Source organism: Patiria miniata, unplaced genomic scaffold (assembly GCF_015706575.1).
Source record: "Patiria miniata isolate m_02_andy unplaced genomic scaffold, ASM1570657v1 HiC_scaffold_3, whole genome shotgun sequence".
In the NCBI taxonomy this organism is placed as follows: domain Eukaryota; kingdom Metazoa; phylum Echinodermata; class Asteroidea; order Valvatida; family Asterinidae; genus Patiria; species Patiria miniata.
The window spans coordinates 9,822,157-9,839,466 of record NW_024037069.1 but is presented as its reverse complement, the minus strand read 5'-3'; the positions used below and the strand labels follow the sequence as shown (position 1 = coordinate 9,839,466).

At 43.0% G+C, this 17,310-nt stretch overlaps 2 protein-coding genes across 2 annotated transcripts; one reads left to right on the top strand and one right to left on the bottom strand.

Annotated features, from left to right (window-relative positions):
- Positions 1 to 4,398: 4,398 nt before the first annotated feature.
- Positions 4,399 to 7,653, bottom strand: LOC119737838 (microsomal glutathione S-transferase 1-like). Its single transcript, XM_038212459.1, has 3 exons — positions 7,308 to 7,653; positions 5,774 to 5,850; positions 4,399 to 4,703 (listed from the first exon to the last, which is right to left on the bottom strand). Exons 1-3 carry the CDS (start codon positions 7,440 to 7,442, stop codon positions 4,460 to 4,462), a joined length of 456 nt encoding a protein of 151 aa, XP_038068387.1. The 5' UTR covers positions 7,443 to 7,653; the 3' UTR covers positions 4,399 to 4,459.
- A 1,041-nt stretch (positions 7,654 to 8,694) lies between these two features.
- On the top strand, positions 8,695 to 17,102 carry LOC119736372. Its single transcript, XM_038210385.1, has 8 exons — positions 8,695 to 9,007; positions 9,639 to 9,938; positions 10,321 to 10,473; positions 10,762 to 10,905; positions 11,876 to 12,049; positions 12,844 to 13,036; positions 13,357 to 13,671; positions 13,929 to 17,102. The coding sequence occupies exons 1-8, from the start codon at positions 8,879 to 8,881 to the stop codon at positions 16,316 to 16,318; spliced, it is 3,798 nt and encodes a 1,265-aa protein (XP_038066313.1). The 5' UTR covers positions 8,695 to 8,878; the 3' UTR covers positions 16,319 to 17,102.
- The last annotated feature ends 208 nt before the right edge of the window (positions 17,103 to 17,310 follow it).

Sequence of the window (17,310 nt, the reverse complement as noted above, 5' to 3'; positions counted from 1 at the left end):
TTTTCAGGGCGATACAATGCAAAATTCTGAAAAAGGCATCCAAAACGGCAGATGCCACAAAAAACGGGAACCACTTTTTTTTTACAGGCACTTCTTTTTTAAAAAGGGCACTTGTTCAGAAATAAAGGGCACTTCTTGAAACTGGAGGTGGTGGTGGAGGAGGAGAAAGGGGCATTTCGGTCAGAAGCGGTGGAAGTGGTGGTGGTGGAGGCGGCGGCAGTGGAAGTACTGGTAAAGTTCGCAGTCGTTCCATCTCGTAGTTTTACCTTGTATTCGTATTGTAACTATTTATTTTGCTTTCTCGGCACACTCTGAATTATTAGCATTACAGATTCACAATGGTATTATATAACAGGGGCTCCTAGATCCTAATGACTAGGATTGGAATAAGCTGATTCGTCCAAAAGAAAGAAAATGTGATCAGACAAACAAATCCATCTGCAATATTCTCATTAAAAACTAATAAACCACGCGGGGTGATATTCAGTATCAAAGGGGCGGTCCTCAGAGGATGTTTGATGTTTAGGCCTAAACTAAATTACAACCGTCGTTTTGTTGTTTATCGTTGGAACACGCTTTTAAATACGATACGAAGCTTAATTATATTGAGAAACAGGCCATATCATGTCTTCGTCATGCTAGGTTGAGCTATGTCATGACGTAAACAAACTGTCCTAAATTCCCCCATTTACAACCCTTCCAAATACGAGTATGGCAGGTGCAGATCCAAAGGGGTGCCGATATACCCCCCCCCCCCCGCGAAAAATGCTGGATCCACCCCTGTATGGGTATTGTTTTATGGCCCTTGTTGATGTAAGGTGTTGCACACAAACATGATGGTATGGTTTGTAAAATGTTCCTGTCCACCCATACTGGTATTTTTGTCCGACAGTAGTCGGTGGTGGGCATTTCGTTGTGATTGACATAAATTAAGCATTTTGTGGTATAACTCATCCCTGGATTATTTCAAAAACGTTGTATGGCCTGTGTATCAACATAATGAAGCTAAGTATTCCAAACAGCTGCGTCTTAAAATACAAATTTATTACTTTTGGAACTTGTTTTTTTTTTAATTGCCCCCCCCCCCTCCTACGGTTTTCGGGTGGGGTGATCCTGTGTGCTCTACGTATTACATAATGATCATACATCTATCAAGCCAAATACCAATGTAAGATATCAAAACTGTGATCGGTAAACATGCGTTTCTAATATTTGTTTCCCTTTGAAAGGTATATTCCAAAATTTTGTTATTTTTTAATGGTGTGTTCTATTTTCATGTTTGTTTTCGTTGATTGACGTTTTACATAATTATAGCACTTTATCTGCGTAGAGGGTTCAATACCTGAACGAAATGCTGCGCTTTTCAAATGCGGTAAACCAACAGTTGCGAACGAAACTATCATTGCTTCAACACTGTGAGATATTTCTATAGAATTAGGGTGGAGCGGTGGGCCTTCCTTCTATTGCCTGTGTTGTGACACTGTGCCCCGGCCAATGAATTGAAAAGGCCGTGGCGTAAGTTATTCATTCAAGGTATTAGGCTCTTTATAATGTGCCCGCCTCCTATTCATAACCCGAACGTAAAAGGAACTTATAGCTATGCCACGTGACAGGGAATTGGGCAATCACTGAGAAGATAACAAACGTGCATGGACGTACATGTTACGTCCTTAGGGGCAATTAAGAAACGTACCTACTAATACTTAATACCACGGGCGTCGCAAAGTTTTTTTCTGAAGGGGGAAATCACATTCCCTCCCCCAAATCCCTGTACTTTTCAAGCATATTCTCTTATCATGTTTAAGAGGGTGGGCAGGTGGACATAATTATATCCACTCAACCGATTAAATTAACAGCAATATCACTTCGCAGCTCTTTAAATATTTTTTTGTATGATATAAACCTGCAGGTCGCAAAGGGGGTGACGTCAAAAGTTACGTGTGGTTCATGTTGTCAGCCGCCCCCCTCCCACTGCTCTCTAGAAACAAAAAAAATGTCGGTTGTGACAACCTGGGGTTCGAACCTCCAACACCAAGGTTGTTGTTTTGAGAACGACACCCTACCGACTTGGCCACTGTCTCACACTTACTGTGTTGGCATTTCATAAACATGCCGGTCGCAAAGGGTGCACTGAAAATTACCTGGGTCAAATTTAGCCCAAATTTTGGGTACCGGAATTTGGGTTATATTTTGGGGTAAAGCAATCACGAAAAACACACGTTTGGTTAAATCTGCACACTTCTCTGGGTTGATATTGTGGGTTAAAACTTATTGAGTTAAAAAGTGAGTGTTTGGGTTATATTTTTTGGTTAAAGTGATTGTGAAAGCGCCACCGCGTGGCGAGATTCAGAAGGGCGTGTTTTTGTCAGACGAGCAGTCGGCAAGCCAAAATTACGGGGAAGGAGGGGCCGAATAAGGAAGGTAAGAGCATCCCGGCTGTTTTGAAATTACTTGTACTCGGAGTTAGAAGTAGCACTACTCGTACTCGTACTCGGCAACCTGCAGTACCCGACGGTACTCAGTACTCGGAAAAAAAGCGCCCGACTACTGCCAGCACTTTGAAAATGTTAGAATAACCATTTTATTACCCTTTCACCAATTTGACAGTGTAGGAAAGTGTTGGACTAACCCTTTAAAAATGTTAAAACAACTGTTCAGATACCCCTTTACCCATTGCCAAGTGTTAAGAAAGTGTTGACATCATGTATAGCCAAAAGGATGTTCTTGCAATATTTAAGACATACCACATTTGACCAAAAAAAAAAAAAAAAAACCTTTGCCAAACCTAAAATGGATTGAAATTTTCATTAAATTGTTGGGTCATGATTAATCAACATTTGGTTGATTTTCATTTTTATGTTCTAGTTTTCTTTGATGCAATTTTTTCTTTGGTTTCACTAAAATGTAATTAACTTAAATGTTTTAATGACCTTGAATTATAGAAAATCATGCTGGAGCAGACATTGTTGCATATACTTCATAAGTAAGCACAAAAATCATGTAATGCAGGAAAATGTTTCCATCCATAATCTTCAAGTTCATATCAAAAGATGACAAGACAGCAGTACCATCACAAAGTTGTCATAAGTGAACGAAAATGACATCGACAGCACCAGTAAAATGAAGCCTAAAAGTCCGATTGGGAGAAAAATGTCAGTATAGGCCTAATGTTTACTTTGACGGAAGACGAAATATGAGGATAGCCCTTCATCGACATAAGGTTGGTAACACATTACCCAAGCACAGTATAAAAAACACTATGTGACGATTGCAGAACTTGGTGATGTTCAATTATAGGCCACATGTTAAACTAAACTAAACTAAAGTCACGACATGCAGTAAATATTGTTTTAGCTTTAAGTATTGATCAACTTTGCCGAGTTATAGATTCACTCTTGGCTATGTACGATTATTGAGTGTATTAAAGTTCAGTTCTCGTACTTGAATTCTGATGGTCGCCGATCGAGGCCCAACCTAGTGAATAGCTTTAAAACGTTGACTGATGATAGCACAAAATCTCCTCAGATTGTTGGCTGATTTTAAAGACGTTGGATGACGCAAAAGGAGTGCATCATGGCCCCAAAAGTAGGAAATTACGTGCCCGCGAATTTTCTTTTCCCAAACTACATCCATGACTATACATGGTTGTTTAGCGCCCTCTACGATACTTTTATGATACGTACGCAGGTATTTTCTAGGAGGATTCTTTTATTTCTTCAAGGGAAATTAAGTCCAAATTTCATTACGTTCGAATTCACTTCTTTTTTTCTAATGGTATATTTTCTTCTCATGTTTTTAGAGAAGTAAAGTCCAAAATACCATAGCGTACACCCAATGCAAATGTCGTTTGGGAAAAGAAAATTTGCGGCCCGTCCCCTTGACGTACAGGGTGCGTAAAAAACCGAAACGCAAATGTCGAAACCATTGTTTTAGTAAAGTTCAGAATGTAGCACTTTCAAAACCTAGGATATAAAAGCCCAATTCATGAGCTTTCTTTTAAAAGATCGGTTCAAATAACTCACGTACTTTTCAAGTTACAGAATTTTGAACACAACCACCGTTTTAAAGTTCTGTCCACCGATCACAAGAAGATGAGTGTTCTTTCAGCAAAATGAAAACAAATCACATGTGTGTGAATTGTTTTGTTTAAGAACGCATATTTTTTGTGTTCCGTGGACAGACCTTTAAACGATGGTTGTGTTTTAAATTCCATAATTTGAAAAGTACATAGATGATTTGAATGATTCTTGTACTAAACGAAAGCTTATGAATTGGGCTTTTATATCCTAGATTTTGAAAGTGCTACATGCAGAACGTCACCAAGACAATAGTCCCGACATTTGGGGTTTGCTTTTTTTTGACTCGCCCTGTATATCCAACTTTCCCCCTCCTTGACATCTAATCCCCAAGCCGACCTCCTATTGTTGGATTCGCCTCGTGTTTTGTCGAATCCCAAAACCTACAGTTGGCCATTCATGATCACCTGCACCGCAAACGACACGTTGACGCCGTACCCTACCAGGCAGGCGAGGAATCGAGTCGGCTGAGGCACGTGCATCAGGTAGACCAAGGTGTGGGCGAAGCGAGACGCCACGAACGCGCGGAAGTGCCAGGCGGCTGCGTACACGCTGGGCCCGGTCAGAACGTACAGCAGGCCCAGGACCAGAAACGGAACGATGTTCTCCAAGTCGTTACGGTGGCATCTGGAATTAAAGGGGGATGAACAGATTTATGTTGTAGGGCCTTTATTGTGCTCTCTAAATTCCGAAGAGTGACACTAGCAACCGAACGATTTAAAGTGAAAATCACTCTCATTTTATATTCAAATGCCCTGAAACAAAATGAACCAATCTCATGGAAACTCGAAGGAACACTCAATTTATTTAATTGAATGAATTTTACTCTAAAAGGTAGGTGTTAATTGTCACTCGATTAAACTAAATGTCACTCTTTGTAAATAGGAGAGTTTGGGGTTTCGGTGCGACGAAATTGAGAGTTCTGAAGAATCCTCCATATATTTCGAGTTGTGAAAGAGAAAAATGCAAGTTGTGGGCCTATATGTCTTCCTGCATGTCAACAATGGATGATTGCTACAATGCAGCAAATATCTAGAATGTGAAAACAATATCGCAAACAGCTTTGCGCTGAGTCAGTATCATTTACTATATAATTTCGGGACTAAAAACCAATGCCGTTGTCTTTTAGGGCCAAGTTCTGCAAGCAACTTTGTTCCTTCTAATATCTAAATATATGTAGCAAGTAGCAACATCACAGAATCTTAGTAATGTCATTTTCATTGGGGGTGGTAAAACGTTTGTTAAAACGGCACTCGCACATCCGTGCTGAAAGGGTTTTCTCCGGACACTTTGCCTTCGTAAAATAAAAACAATGGGGGGGGAGGCAGGTTCCATCCTCCAATGGGGTCGCTGGTCAAACCGGACGATTATGCACAATATCGGACAATAGGTGGCGCTTTTCGGGGCACAACAACTGCCGACGGTCGCGCGAAATTCCAAAAAGGGCATTAATAAAAAGGCCGCTGGTAAAAAGAACACTTTTTTTTTCTAAAACAAATAACCCCTTATCCCCCACCCCCGGATACGCCTCTGCATAATTTAACTTTATTAACATTCTTTTTTTTAAGTTCGCTGAACGCTCATGTGAAAAAAAATTCCAATCCATCGTGAAATCGTTCATTTAATCTCGTTTCGCTTCCCGTCTAAATCGTTGTCGACATTTTTGTTTTAATCCGAAAGCATCATCATAATAATACCTTCGAATTCGTTCAATATCTTCGTCCTCTCTGACTCTCTCCTTCTTACCCTCTGCGTCCTCAAGGTTCATGAATACCTAGAAAACAAATCATTCAATCAAAACAAATATTTTTTTCATAAATTTCATAGGTCATCAGATTAAGAACGAAACATTTTGATCATTAATTTTTGTTGTATATTCCCCTCCATACACTGCTTTTATTTATTGCCTTTAGCGCTTGTTACTGCTCCAATAAACCTTAAGGGCCCATAGTATAGCAGATAAGATCAATTTTGCAGTGGAATCGTGCAAAATGGCGATAGAAGCACTAAATTCGGCACAATGATTCGCAAGGGTATACTTCACAAATCTGCCCGATTGGCCACTTGAAAATCCAAGATGGCGGCCACTTTTCAAGGTGGCCGCCAAAAATACCCGCTAAGAACGATTTTTCTCATAGAAATGCTTGTATTTCGTCGACTTGGATGTCCTGGTATCAATATCTATGTTTTCAGGCATGCTGGATTCATAATTTTATGATAGTTTATGATACCATGCAATATTCTTTATACTGCCCCTTAAAATGCACATTTTAAATTTTCGTTTTGTCACTATCAACGGAATTTTGGTGCCTTTTTAATTGTTATGCTGATGCACACATTTCCATATTCCTGAGCAAAACAGTGATGTCCATTCCGGGCAGAAACAGTGATGTTAAAGCCAATGAGCAACCCTTTCTCACATAAGTTTTCAATTGGAGTTCACAGTTTGAACAGAAAACCCGGCCTAAACTCAGTGTCTTCCTTAATTGACATCACAGCAACAGCGCCCTCAGTTGTCGAGAAAAACATTCTTAATGTTAAAAAGAATAGTTTGAGAGCATATAAACTGCTCGGCGGATGGCTTTAGGCCTTACAGGCGTGCACCCATACCGGAGTCTTAAGGTTTACAAGGTGCTGTGGCGCACTACTAAGCAGTCATCACTGCCAGAAAGTCTGGGGCAAACCCCTTCTCTTAGCAATAAGAGAAGGGCTTTACGTCCATCCGAAGGACGAAGCATTAATGGTTAAGTGTCTTGCCTAAGGACACAAGTGTCGAGACTGGGACTAGATACTGCACTCTGCTAATCAGAAACACGTCCCACGGAGGTTGAGTCCGGTGCTCTTATTAGTCTCAACCGCTTGGACATGACACGTACTCCAGTGTAATACAAAATAATATGCAACCTGAGGGCATGTTTATGTTATAGCGGAATTTTGTTCGTTTGGCTACACATGACTTAACCTTTCGTGCATTCATCTTTATGCGTAAACCATCATCGACATTATACATACCTGCAAATAGGTCTATACAATGCCAGTTATTTATAGTGAATCTTAAAATTTAGCCCCACATCTTTAGTCATGACACTGATCACACGAACTTATTTTCAACTGAACTCATTTCAACTGTGCTTTACAGGGAACAAAGTTCAACCATAGACTGAGGGCAAGCTTACAGAGCACTATCGCACGCTGGAGGAATTCCTCCATGATATCCTTATAATTACTAACCTTTCGAGATAATCTGTACCTCACAGTCCAAGCCGACAGAAACATCATCTTTAGGGTGACGACGGCCGCATAAGTCGCATACAACCGAAACACGGGTTTGTCAATGAAACTCAAAAGTATGGTGTTGGCCGCCATAATTATTGAGTCGTCAGGAAAGGAAAATGCAGTAGGCCTAGACTTAGTGTGTACAACTATTAGTTACGAACGTTCCGGGTTTTCACACTCGTTAGAATGAGAGATTATTCTGCATTTAGAGAGTACAGTGGCACCAAGTTGACGCATGGATGATTGTTCGTTCTATGACGCTGCATATAATTGCCAGCGTTTATGACCCGTGTGCTGGCTGTGCAGTGTCCCGTGAGGTACATTGTATTTCCTGAGCTCTGGCCGTGACCCTTATATAGTCTGGTCCCCCGACCTGACAATTTCCCCCGACGTCTACACGTCTAAATCAGGAATATTCGGAATCTTTTGGTCTGGGAACCAGACTAGACCCTTATAATGCCTTCTTATGATGAACCCTTTGGATAACCACAGCAGCAGGTCTCTCTCAGTATGGTGGCCCTGAAGGGACATAACATGTCGTGATTTTTTTTGCGACGTTGTGAATTTATTCACGACTAGTCGTGAATATTTTTGCGACAAATCGTGAATTTATTCATAACCATTCGTGAATATTTTTGCGACGTCGTGAATATTTCAAGTGCGACTATAGTCATGAATTTATTCGCGACCAGTAGCGAATATTTTGTTGCGACGTCGTAAATATTTTTTTGAATAAATTCACGACTAGTCGCAAAAATATTCACCACGTCCAAAAAAATATTCACCACGTCCCAAAAAATGTTCGCAACCGGTCGTAAAGAAATTCACGACTAGTCACAAAATGTTCACGACGTTGCGAAAATATTCACGACGTCGGAAAAATATTCACAATATGTCACGAAAATTTCACCACTACTAGTCGTGAATAAATTCATGACATCGCAAAGGAATCACGATATGTTATGCCCCTCCATATGTCCCTGCAAGTCCACCATACCTCAGTAGGCCTACCTGAAAATTTACTGACCTCAACACAATTCAAATGTATTTTATTATAGCTCCATATGACTTCAATGAGCGACTGAGCAAACCTTTGCTTCTTGTACCCAAAGACAGACGGGGCCCCATATTTTGAATAACAACTCAAAGTCGAATTGAGTTCAACCAATGATCTCCATTAATTTAGTCTTTCTAATAGAGATCAATGAGTTCAAAATATCCCCCACAAGAAAAATACTTTCGCTACGCCCATTAGCTGCGCTCGCCAGTGGGCGTATCTGTGCGCAGACGCAAAGTGGCGCGCGATTCGAGCAAACTTCCGGCCTACCGCGTACTAGTATTCTAGGCCAAAAACGCGTGCATCCGCTGCATTTTCAGAAATTTCATGATCATTATACTAGCCAAGATTCCCTCTAGAATTAGAATTAGCCATATTTGCCAACCATGACGATGTGCTGACCGGTCGGCTAAGTGATAATGGACAAAATGTCGTGAAAGACCATGCTTCAGTCTACAACAGAAGCAGGATGTCTGCGATAAGACTGGCTCAAGTTGCTGTCAGTGTCAACCCTGGTGATGTCCTGGTGGGGCCAGACGATGCCGAGTCTACCGTGTCAAATGGACCTAGCCTGGCTGTGGATGTTCTTGACACAAGGGTAAGATGGACCAGAGTCAAGCGATGGGTTATAAAAGCCGCTTTCTTCTTGGAAACTAGACCTGCTCAGCCCATATACAGTAAAGACTAATAGAGGGTCCGACTTAAAGAAGGAAACATCAAAGGGCAGCCAAGTTTTTAACTTTTGCTTGGCATGTTGCAGAGAAAACGGTTTTCAAGGTGAGATTATAATATTAGTGGACGTTTGTGAAGATGTATGCCACTTGACAAATCAAATTGAATCTTGTGCGATTTTAAGTAGGCCTAGACCAGTCATCTGAGCGGATATTGTGTAAAAACAGACTAGTGGGCCTAAGCCTATATTATATCTGTTCTAATCGAAAAGCTCGTAATAAGCTTGGTCCGAAGTCCCATTGGTCCGAAGTCCCATTGGTCCGAAATCCCATTGGTCCGAAGTCCCATTGGTCCGAAGTCCCATGGTCCGACGCAATGGGACGTCGGACCAATGGGACGTCGGACCCGGACGTCTGACCAATGAGACGTCGGACCAATCGACGTCGGACCAATGGGACTTCGGACCAATGGTACTCTGGACTATCGAGACAACATCTTGTTGTCATCCACCCAGTACTCATACGAGTTAATGTTTTCTTACTCTCTCCACTTACAAGGAACTAACCAGCTCAGTCCGAAGGCAAGCCGATACTCCATCAAACCATGGAGCTATAAGCCCAATCTCGGCACCACTCCCTCCAGTTCCACTTCTGACCTACGTTGACCTTCAGCCTGCTGGTGCTCGGCGGCCAGTACCCATACAAGTCGTCTCTCCCTACGATCTCAGTAAAGACACCGGTGTGTGTTTACCAGCCATAGACACTACTAGGGCGCATGCGCGAGTAGCGGACGTCCGATTCCACTGTCTAACGCCAGGCCAACTACCAACACTCCCGCGGTCCAAGAAAACTACCAAGGTGATCACGAACTTACCCTTTACACTTTCAATATTCACTCTCATAATCATAGTGCCAGTTGAAGAAAAGCAATGCCCAAAAGAAATTTCTTTCATACCCCCGTGCTTGTTTTCGGTTTTGACAGCCATTTTCAATTGGAAGATTTATATTGCCCCATATTGAAAACAATTTTACTACGAATATGTTTCGTTATCTTTCAAAGAGGGTCATTACGGTGTATAATGATATCTAGTGCAGACTGTATCTTAGTGAGCCGAGAACACATGCGCGCACGATTGGTCACGCCACAGAGCTTCATCTGTTGTTGATACAGACACGGAGTAAGGTTATAGACAATACAGAATTTCTTCAATAGCATTTCCTTGTCATGAAATTACTCCAGCTCAAAGTGAGCAACCATCCTCCAGACCTCAACACTGCGACTCATCAAAGAGAAGGAGCAGCAAGTGCCATTGACGTCTTGTTGTCAATCGAGGGCCAGGACCTGAAACTGCCTCCTCCCCGGACCCGAACGGGTGCCAGACGAGAGTACGAGGTAATGTACAGGGACAGATCTGGTTAGGGTAATATTTACTGGAAACGGGTACCGAAGGTTCACCCTTTTTCAGTCAGCGGGGAATGCTAAATTCCCGGAAAATATTGACATTGTACATTCTCCATGCATAGGGCCTGCTTTTGGGTTATAATTGGTGGATGGTTTACAAGGGATGGGGATCAGGTTAAACTCTGATTTCGACCCCGTATAAAACTTGCCTCCAACGCTTTGTGATTCGTCCATGTTCCGCCACAGCCACCTAATGATTTTTTTTTTTACTGTGGACAGAAATCGAGACATCGACCGAATGCTGTCCGGGTCGCGAGCGAGTTGGGTTTTCCTCCAAGCCGTTTCCATGGTGATGACATCCGATCCTTAGAAGAGAGTTTGAAGAAGCTGCTGCTGTGTCAGTCCATGGGCGTCATCATTCAGGCAAGCGCTAGCAACTTAAAGTTTGCGAATAATCGTTGGTTGCGGTACTTCGGGAGGGGGGTTGTACTGTGATGTAGGCCTAATAATATGACACAAACAGTGACTAAATGACAATTACAATAACGATGGTAATGACAATGCCATGATGCCACCAAAGGGACTTTGGTTACACCATGTGACATCTTCTTATGCGATATTAGCGGTGATATCTTTGATCAATTGCAGGTTGGCATGAGGTCTACGAATTTGAAAGTTTGTGGTGAAACCATTTTTCTCAATTTCTTGTGGGTTATGTATGTTTTGAGAAGAAATGTTAAAAGTAAACTTGGCTCCTGACAACAAACAGAGCAGCTTTTTCGAAATGTTGAGTTAAAAATGGTTCTCCTCAGTGCCGAGCATCGGTGTAATTCACAAAATTGTCGTCACATGGTTTCACCTCAAACTTGAAAGTCGTCGACCTCCACAACTAACCGTAGATGTCGTCATAATTATGTATCGAAGATGACGAACACGCCTATTGATTAACACCTCAACGTTTTGATAGATAAAATATTATGCTATAGCGTGATAATCAAATGTGAACGCACAAACGCCAGACCTTTGTTCCGAGAAAAAAACTTTTCTTAAAAATGGAAGTTGTCCATGGGCTATTGCAAGGCTGAAAGCAACTCAAGGTATAAGGGGATGCAAACTAACGAACAAAGAAAGGCCCAGGAGTCACCTGCCCGCGTACCTCAACAGAACACCTGAATGGTGTGACAGAGATAATGTGCTATAAATTACCTTATCCGAAAACACCCACAGATCTAGAAGACTCACAACGGACCGTATTCAATGAGAAACACGTCATGGATGGGTGTGATCAACGCAGATGTTGTAACTTAAAATATATACCACTATTACCCCAGCAAATTATATTTTATATAAGGAGAGTAAAGGTCGTACCCTATCTCAACGTCGTTCACCCTAGATCACCAGACGCCGAGGTGACAGTGGCGGACTAGCACAGCCGGTGTTTCACTGCAGCAGGTGCCTGAAACACTGGGCGGATTACGGCCGACTGCCACCCAACTGTAATGAGCCCGAAGCACGCGTGAGCGGCCCTAGCTTCGCCATCACAAGTCGAAGTCAGGAAATACTGCAGGTACATTATTGGCTTGTTCGAGCGTGGTACCTTGATCCGTTGTTCAGGGGAAATCAATGTTCCAGAGACAGGTTGCCGTAGTGATGTGTTCCAACAGGCTGAAAATATTATCCAGACTTTCCAACCCACCTCTTAATCACATCATGTTTTCATCATACCGTCTGGTTTATCAGGCCTAGTTTTCCCAAGAAGTCGTGTCTCATCATCGCGGTCACAAATAAACGGCAGAACAATATACATGTAACATGGAACCTCAAATAAGTCCTCAATGGCAATAACCACTTTTTGTGCTATCCCAGATGAAGTAATTCCCCTGTTTCTTTATGTTTGTATTATATGCAGTATAATTATGTTGTTGATTTCAACTGCATTAATATTATAAAGTTTAAATGAAGTGAATTATGAAATACTGACAATCAGAGTAAATAGTACAAAATCCGTAAGCAAACACTTCATTTCACTGTACTGAGGTATTTGGGAGAAACTCGGTGACATCGACGCCACCCAGTGGATCACGTGAAATCACGAGTCACATGACACGTGAAAGATGAACACGACAAAGTAAAGTCTCATCCACATCTGAGGCGAATAGCTCGTCATTTGATGACTTGTAATTAGCTTGTGATTACTACAACTGGTTCCTAATCCCTGAAACAACATTCGCATCAAAGAAAAAAGTCTAGAAACCTGTTTCTGCTCTTGGAAGTTGTCTTCATTCTGCAAATGATTTCCATCGAGAAAGCTCCTTGAAATTGACCTCATGCATACTTGGCCTTGACATTTTGATTCATCAGAAGTTCACTCGGCTGACACCAGTCGACAAGCAATGCTTCCTTGAGGCCATTCAGACTCTGACAATCCCGCCCCCAAGAGGCGAGAACATCCCTTGCCCCTCCGTGTCTCATACGTGCGACAAAGTGTGGATGCCTGGAACGGGGCATGTGAAGATGTCGGTGACAGGGATGGGGGATGAGGCGGATAAGACAGGTATTGCATCTCCATCTCCTGAGAAACGGTGTATGACAATACAAACTCATTTTATCCACTACTTCGTTTCTTCCATTTCTGATGCATTTTTTTTGCACTCTCCTCTTTGTAAGTAAACAATGTCTTTTACAGAGACAACCTCCTCTGTCGAAAGACAGTATAGGAAACTCAGTATAGGAAATGGTACCCATTACTGGTCGAATATAATGATGTAGCATATAAGTTTTCACCACATAACTCTTTAAAGAGATGGCTATGAGAAGAAGCAGAAGTCGTGTTGATTCAAAATTTTGATTATCGTCATTTCTTGATATTGGAAGTTCGCACCACCCAGAGTCAACCTGTCCAAGTGGCAAGTGAATCTGACAGCACCATTTCGATGAATCGAGATCCAACACCAGACAGACCACAAGATACTGCGGTATTGCCAAACGCTGTATCGCAATCCTTAAAATTGAGAAGAAATCGAGAAGGTGCCAAGTACTCCTCCCGGGAAGATGAACACGATAGAAGGCGCAATAGGGAAGATAACGACAGCATTGATATAGGAGACGCCAAGGGAGATCCCGATTCCCGCCCTGTACAGACAGGAACTGAGCCCTGCTTGTTCGGTTCAACTAACGACACAAAAAGAGGTAATACATAGGCCTATGGTGTCCAAACATCCAGTTATGATTTATTTATGTTATGTTTGATTTAATGAAGTTATGACTTACGGCATTATCTGTGTTTTACAGTTCATTTACAAAAGTGGTGTCCAATAATGTCTTTGTAAGCTACCATCGCATCGAGAATAAAGTCCAAATCTGTTCTCTTATCTGTCGGTTATAACTTTAAAAATGTTATATTTTTGCAAAAGTGACTTTCAAGTTTCATGAAAATTGTACTGCAGATCTAACAAATTCCGTTGCTGAGCAAGCATCAAGTATTTCTTCGATTCATGTTGTTGACCTGGACAAAGGCCTGAGCCCTCAGAAATGTGATGCAGCAGTAGCAACAAAGCTTGTTGAAGACAATCAAGAGCTGGTTGGTGACCAAGCATGTTATTCAAATTGTGTGAGTCCCAGAACTGATGATCCCTGGTCAAACGAAACAAGGCTTGGTGAAGGCGTTCCCAATAGTCACAAACAACGGAATGAAGAGGAAAGTCTACTTCCAGCAAATGAATTTCCTGTTGATGATGAAATTGGGCTACCCGAAGAACACTTAATGAATATCTCCCCGAACGTGATGGATGATGAGCGACTCAAAGAAAATGGAGGGGGAATTTCCAACACACATAACACACAAACCTGCGAAGTAGACCGAGATATGATATCTAAAGGTGATGCGTTTCAGGACAGAGAATATTTGTCCGAAGAAGAGAAACCGGCTCATGCAATCTCAAAGGTTACAGTCACCAGAAATGGACTTCTGCAAAATCTGTCCAACGGAACGGCTTCGTTTAATAATTCTGCGGGTGCCGATGATGCCAAATCCAACAAATCATTTGAGAGGCTTATCAATGATGCAGAGGATCCGGACAAGCGGGAACAATCCGCAACACCTGAGAGACAGGAAGCTAAGTCGGCCAGAAGTAGTCTCTGTCGCCATGGCAATGGGGACTCTGAACAACCAGCTGGTCAAGAAAGGGCCAATGGTCGAAAGATCCCAAGCTCGACACAACATTTGGGGAAGGGTTCGGCCTTGGAGAAAAACCGGCGCGAGAGCAGTGTCAGTTACATGGGTGTGATGCAAGACAGCGAGGAGAACCAAAATAGAGGCACCTCATCATCAGCTGAAGAGGGTGCTACTTCACGAGGGAGTCATTGGAATATTGGCAGGGGGAACATGTCAGCGTCTAGAGATCAGATGGCAGCTCCTATCAGAAACACTGCCGTTCGAAATGTGACAGGAAAGCCAGACACTAGGCCAGGGAACCTAGAGCGGCACGTGTTTGCGACTCCAAGGGAAACCCTTGCCCAGACGAACGCTCTGGGCATGGTCCCCAAACCATCGGGGGAGGGTCTGGCAAATGATACCACCAAACAAAGCCAAGATCGCAGGTATCTCACACAGGACTCGGGTTCCAATGCCTCAGCCCCTCGTCGGGAGTCTAACGCTGCAGCCACGGCACTTCCACCTCTGAACGCAATGCCGAGACAGCTGCCTTCAATGGGAGTCCATGATACTGAGCAAAGGTCTAAAGCCAGAGACAGGAAACGATCCCTTGGGCTACCCAGAACCGACCATGCACTGCAGGAGTTTGTCGACAGACAACAGGGGCAAGAGGACGTACCCATCGCAAGAGAGATCGATGAGGAACAAAGGTACACATCGAGACCAGGTAAAAGACAACCTGTTCCTCGAGAAAGGGAGGAAGGTGAATCCAAGGGAAAAATCCTTCCAAGGCAACTGACAGAACGCTCTCAAAAGATTGACAAACAAAAAGCTCAAGATGATATTGCTGAGCAGCTTGTCACAAAGCAAAAAGGCGAGAAATTGTCACCGGAATTAACCGACCGATTTCTGCCATCAATTGCATCCACAAAGGGAGAACTAATGAGCAAGGAAATCTCTGATCAACAGGAATTGCGAGAACGGGAAACTAAATCACCCCAGATGAAGTCTCTGTTCAGTCAGTTCGACAATTTCGAGTTGAGTCTTTCCCCACCTCCAGCCGGCTCTCTGCCTCCCGTCTCTACGGACAAATCTTTCCGAATGACTTACTCCACCCTGCCAAAAACCTTTGACTGGGACACTCCCAGGCAACCCCCGCTAAAGAGCAGACAAACACCATCCCCACCACATATGGGACTCGCTGGAAACCTTAACCAACAAATGACAGACGAACTTCTGGATGCCAAACTGATGAAGCAGTCCACCGTGGTACGACACAGCAGCCGTGATTTCTATGACAAGTCAGCTCGCACGCCGTCCCGGGCTTCCGGCAAGCGCACCGGCGTTTATCCGTCTGCCAGCGAGTCGTCCCAGGAAAGCTCGCCTGCGGAGAGTGTCTGGGAGTCCGTCAGCGAGGTCTGGCGGAGGCACACCTCGGAGCTGCAGAAACTTGAACGGATGGTGGCCCTCAACTTCCTACCCCTCACGTCTGCTTTCACGTTCTCGGTGTTTGAGATACCGCCCCAGTACCTGGCGCACAACCGCTCGCTCCGAGAACAGGCCATGCACCTCAGGACACTGAAGAAGCCAAAGAAGATTGTGATGAAGTTTGCCAGTAAGGAGCAGAGGCAGGCTGCAATGAGACCTCCTATGATCAGAAGGCCCGTAAAGCCTGTGAAATGAGGGCAAATGAGACAGACTCAAAGAACATCTATTTCAATCTTAACACCAATCAGGATTGGAAGAGTAAGAATGTAACAATACCATAATAGGTTGGCATAGAATCAAATATTTTAAGGTAATTTGACGAGGGATAATGTAAAAGTTTGGTGTCGAATGGGACTGGGACATAGTCTAACTAGCATGCCCCGTCACAGAGTTGGAACTCTCACAAGAAATCAGGAGGGAAAGTAGGTTGTACAAACTTCAAGTGACTTCCTATTTTCCATAATTCCAAGAGTTTTGTTATGCTTGCTTCGTGAATCAATTGAGAAGAATTGACGGCTGATTAGATTTTCGAGTGGGTGGTGCAACACTCAAAATTTTTATAGTTGGAAACGGGGCCTCTTACTCTTCAGCAGACTAGACAATAGTCCAAAAACAGTTTCATGGTTTGTTTTCCTGAAACTAAAAGCCAAGCCGTTGAAATAAGAAACAAATTGTTTGTTTCTGTATTCTCTCCCTGCCGTGCTTCTGCCATAAAATTGTGCCCGAGTAACAGTTATCAACTGATGAAGTTTGCAACCATGGCTGGGTAGCGAATTATTTTTCTCAAACGAGATCCAACAATATCAAATGAGGGCGCTCTCTCTCTCTCTGCATTATGCATATTCATGATGTCCGGGGCTTTAGAGAATAAGGCTGCATCTGAATCAGCTATCTAGAGCTATGTCTAGGTCTGCGCCCATTGAAAATACGCAGGGACGCGCTGACAATAGACGTAGCCGTAGCTCTGGAAGCCCGTTTCGGTCACGGCCTCAGTTTATATATAACAAGGAATAATGGTGTTTAATTCACCGACGATTGGCAGCCGATTCGTGGACTGGTTGAAAGTAGTCCCGACTTCTAATCAAGTGATCCGAGTTCGAACCCCAGCGAGCATTTTTCACTTCTCATTGACGTAAAGCCCATCTTGGGTTTGTGTTGTGGAGAACCAAGAAGATGGGAAACGGATG

Coding starts and splice junctions, on each gene's coding strand:
- LOC119737838 (XM_038212459.1), bottom strand. CDS start 7,442: ATGGCGGCCAACACCATACTTTTGAGTTTCATTGACAAACCCGTGTTT. Junction 5,851..7,307: donor GGTACAGATTATCTCGAAAG/GTTAGTAATTAT, acceptor TTTGTTTTCTAG/GTATTCATGAACCTTGAGGA. Junction 4,704..5,773: donor GATATTGAACGAATTCGAAG/GTATTATTATGA, acceptor CTTTAATTCCAG/ATGCCACCGTAACGACTTGG.
- LOC119736372 (XM_038210385.1), top strand. CDS start 8,879: ATGTCTGCGATAAGACTGGCTCAAGTTGCTGTCAGTGTCAACCCTGGT. Junction 12,050..12,843: donor GAAGTCAGGAAATACTGCAG/GTACATTATTGG, acceptor TTGATTCATCAG/AAGTTCACTCGGCTGACACC. Junction 13,037..13,356: donor GGATGAGGCGGATAAGACAG/GTATTGCATCTC, acceptor TGATATTGGAAG/TTCGCACCACCCAGAGTCAA.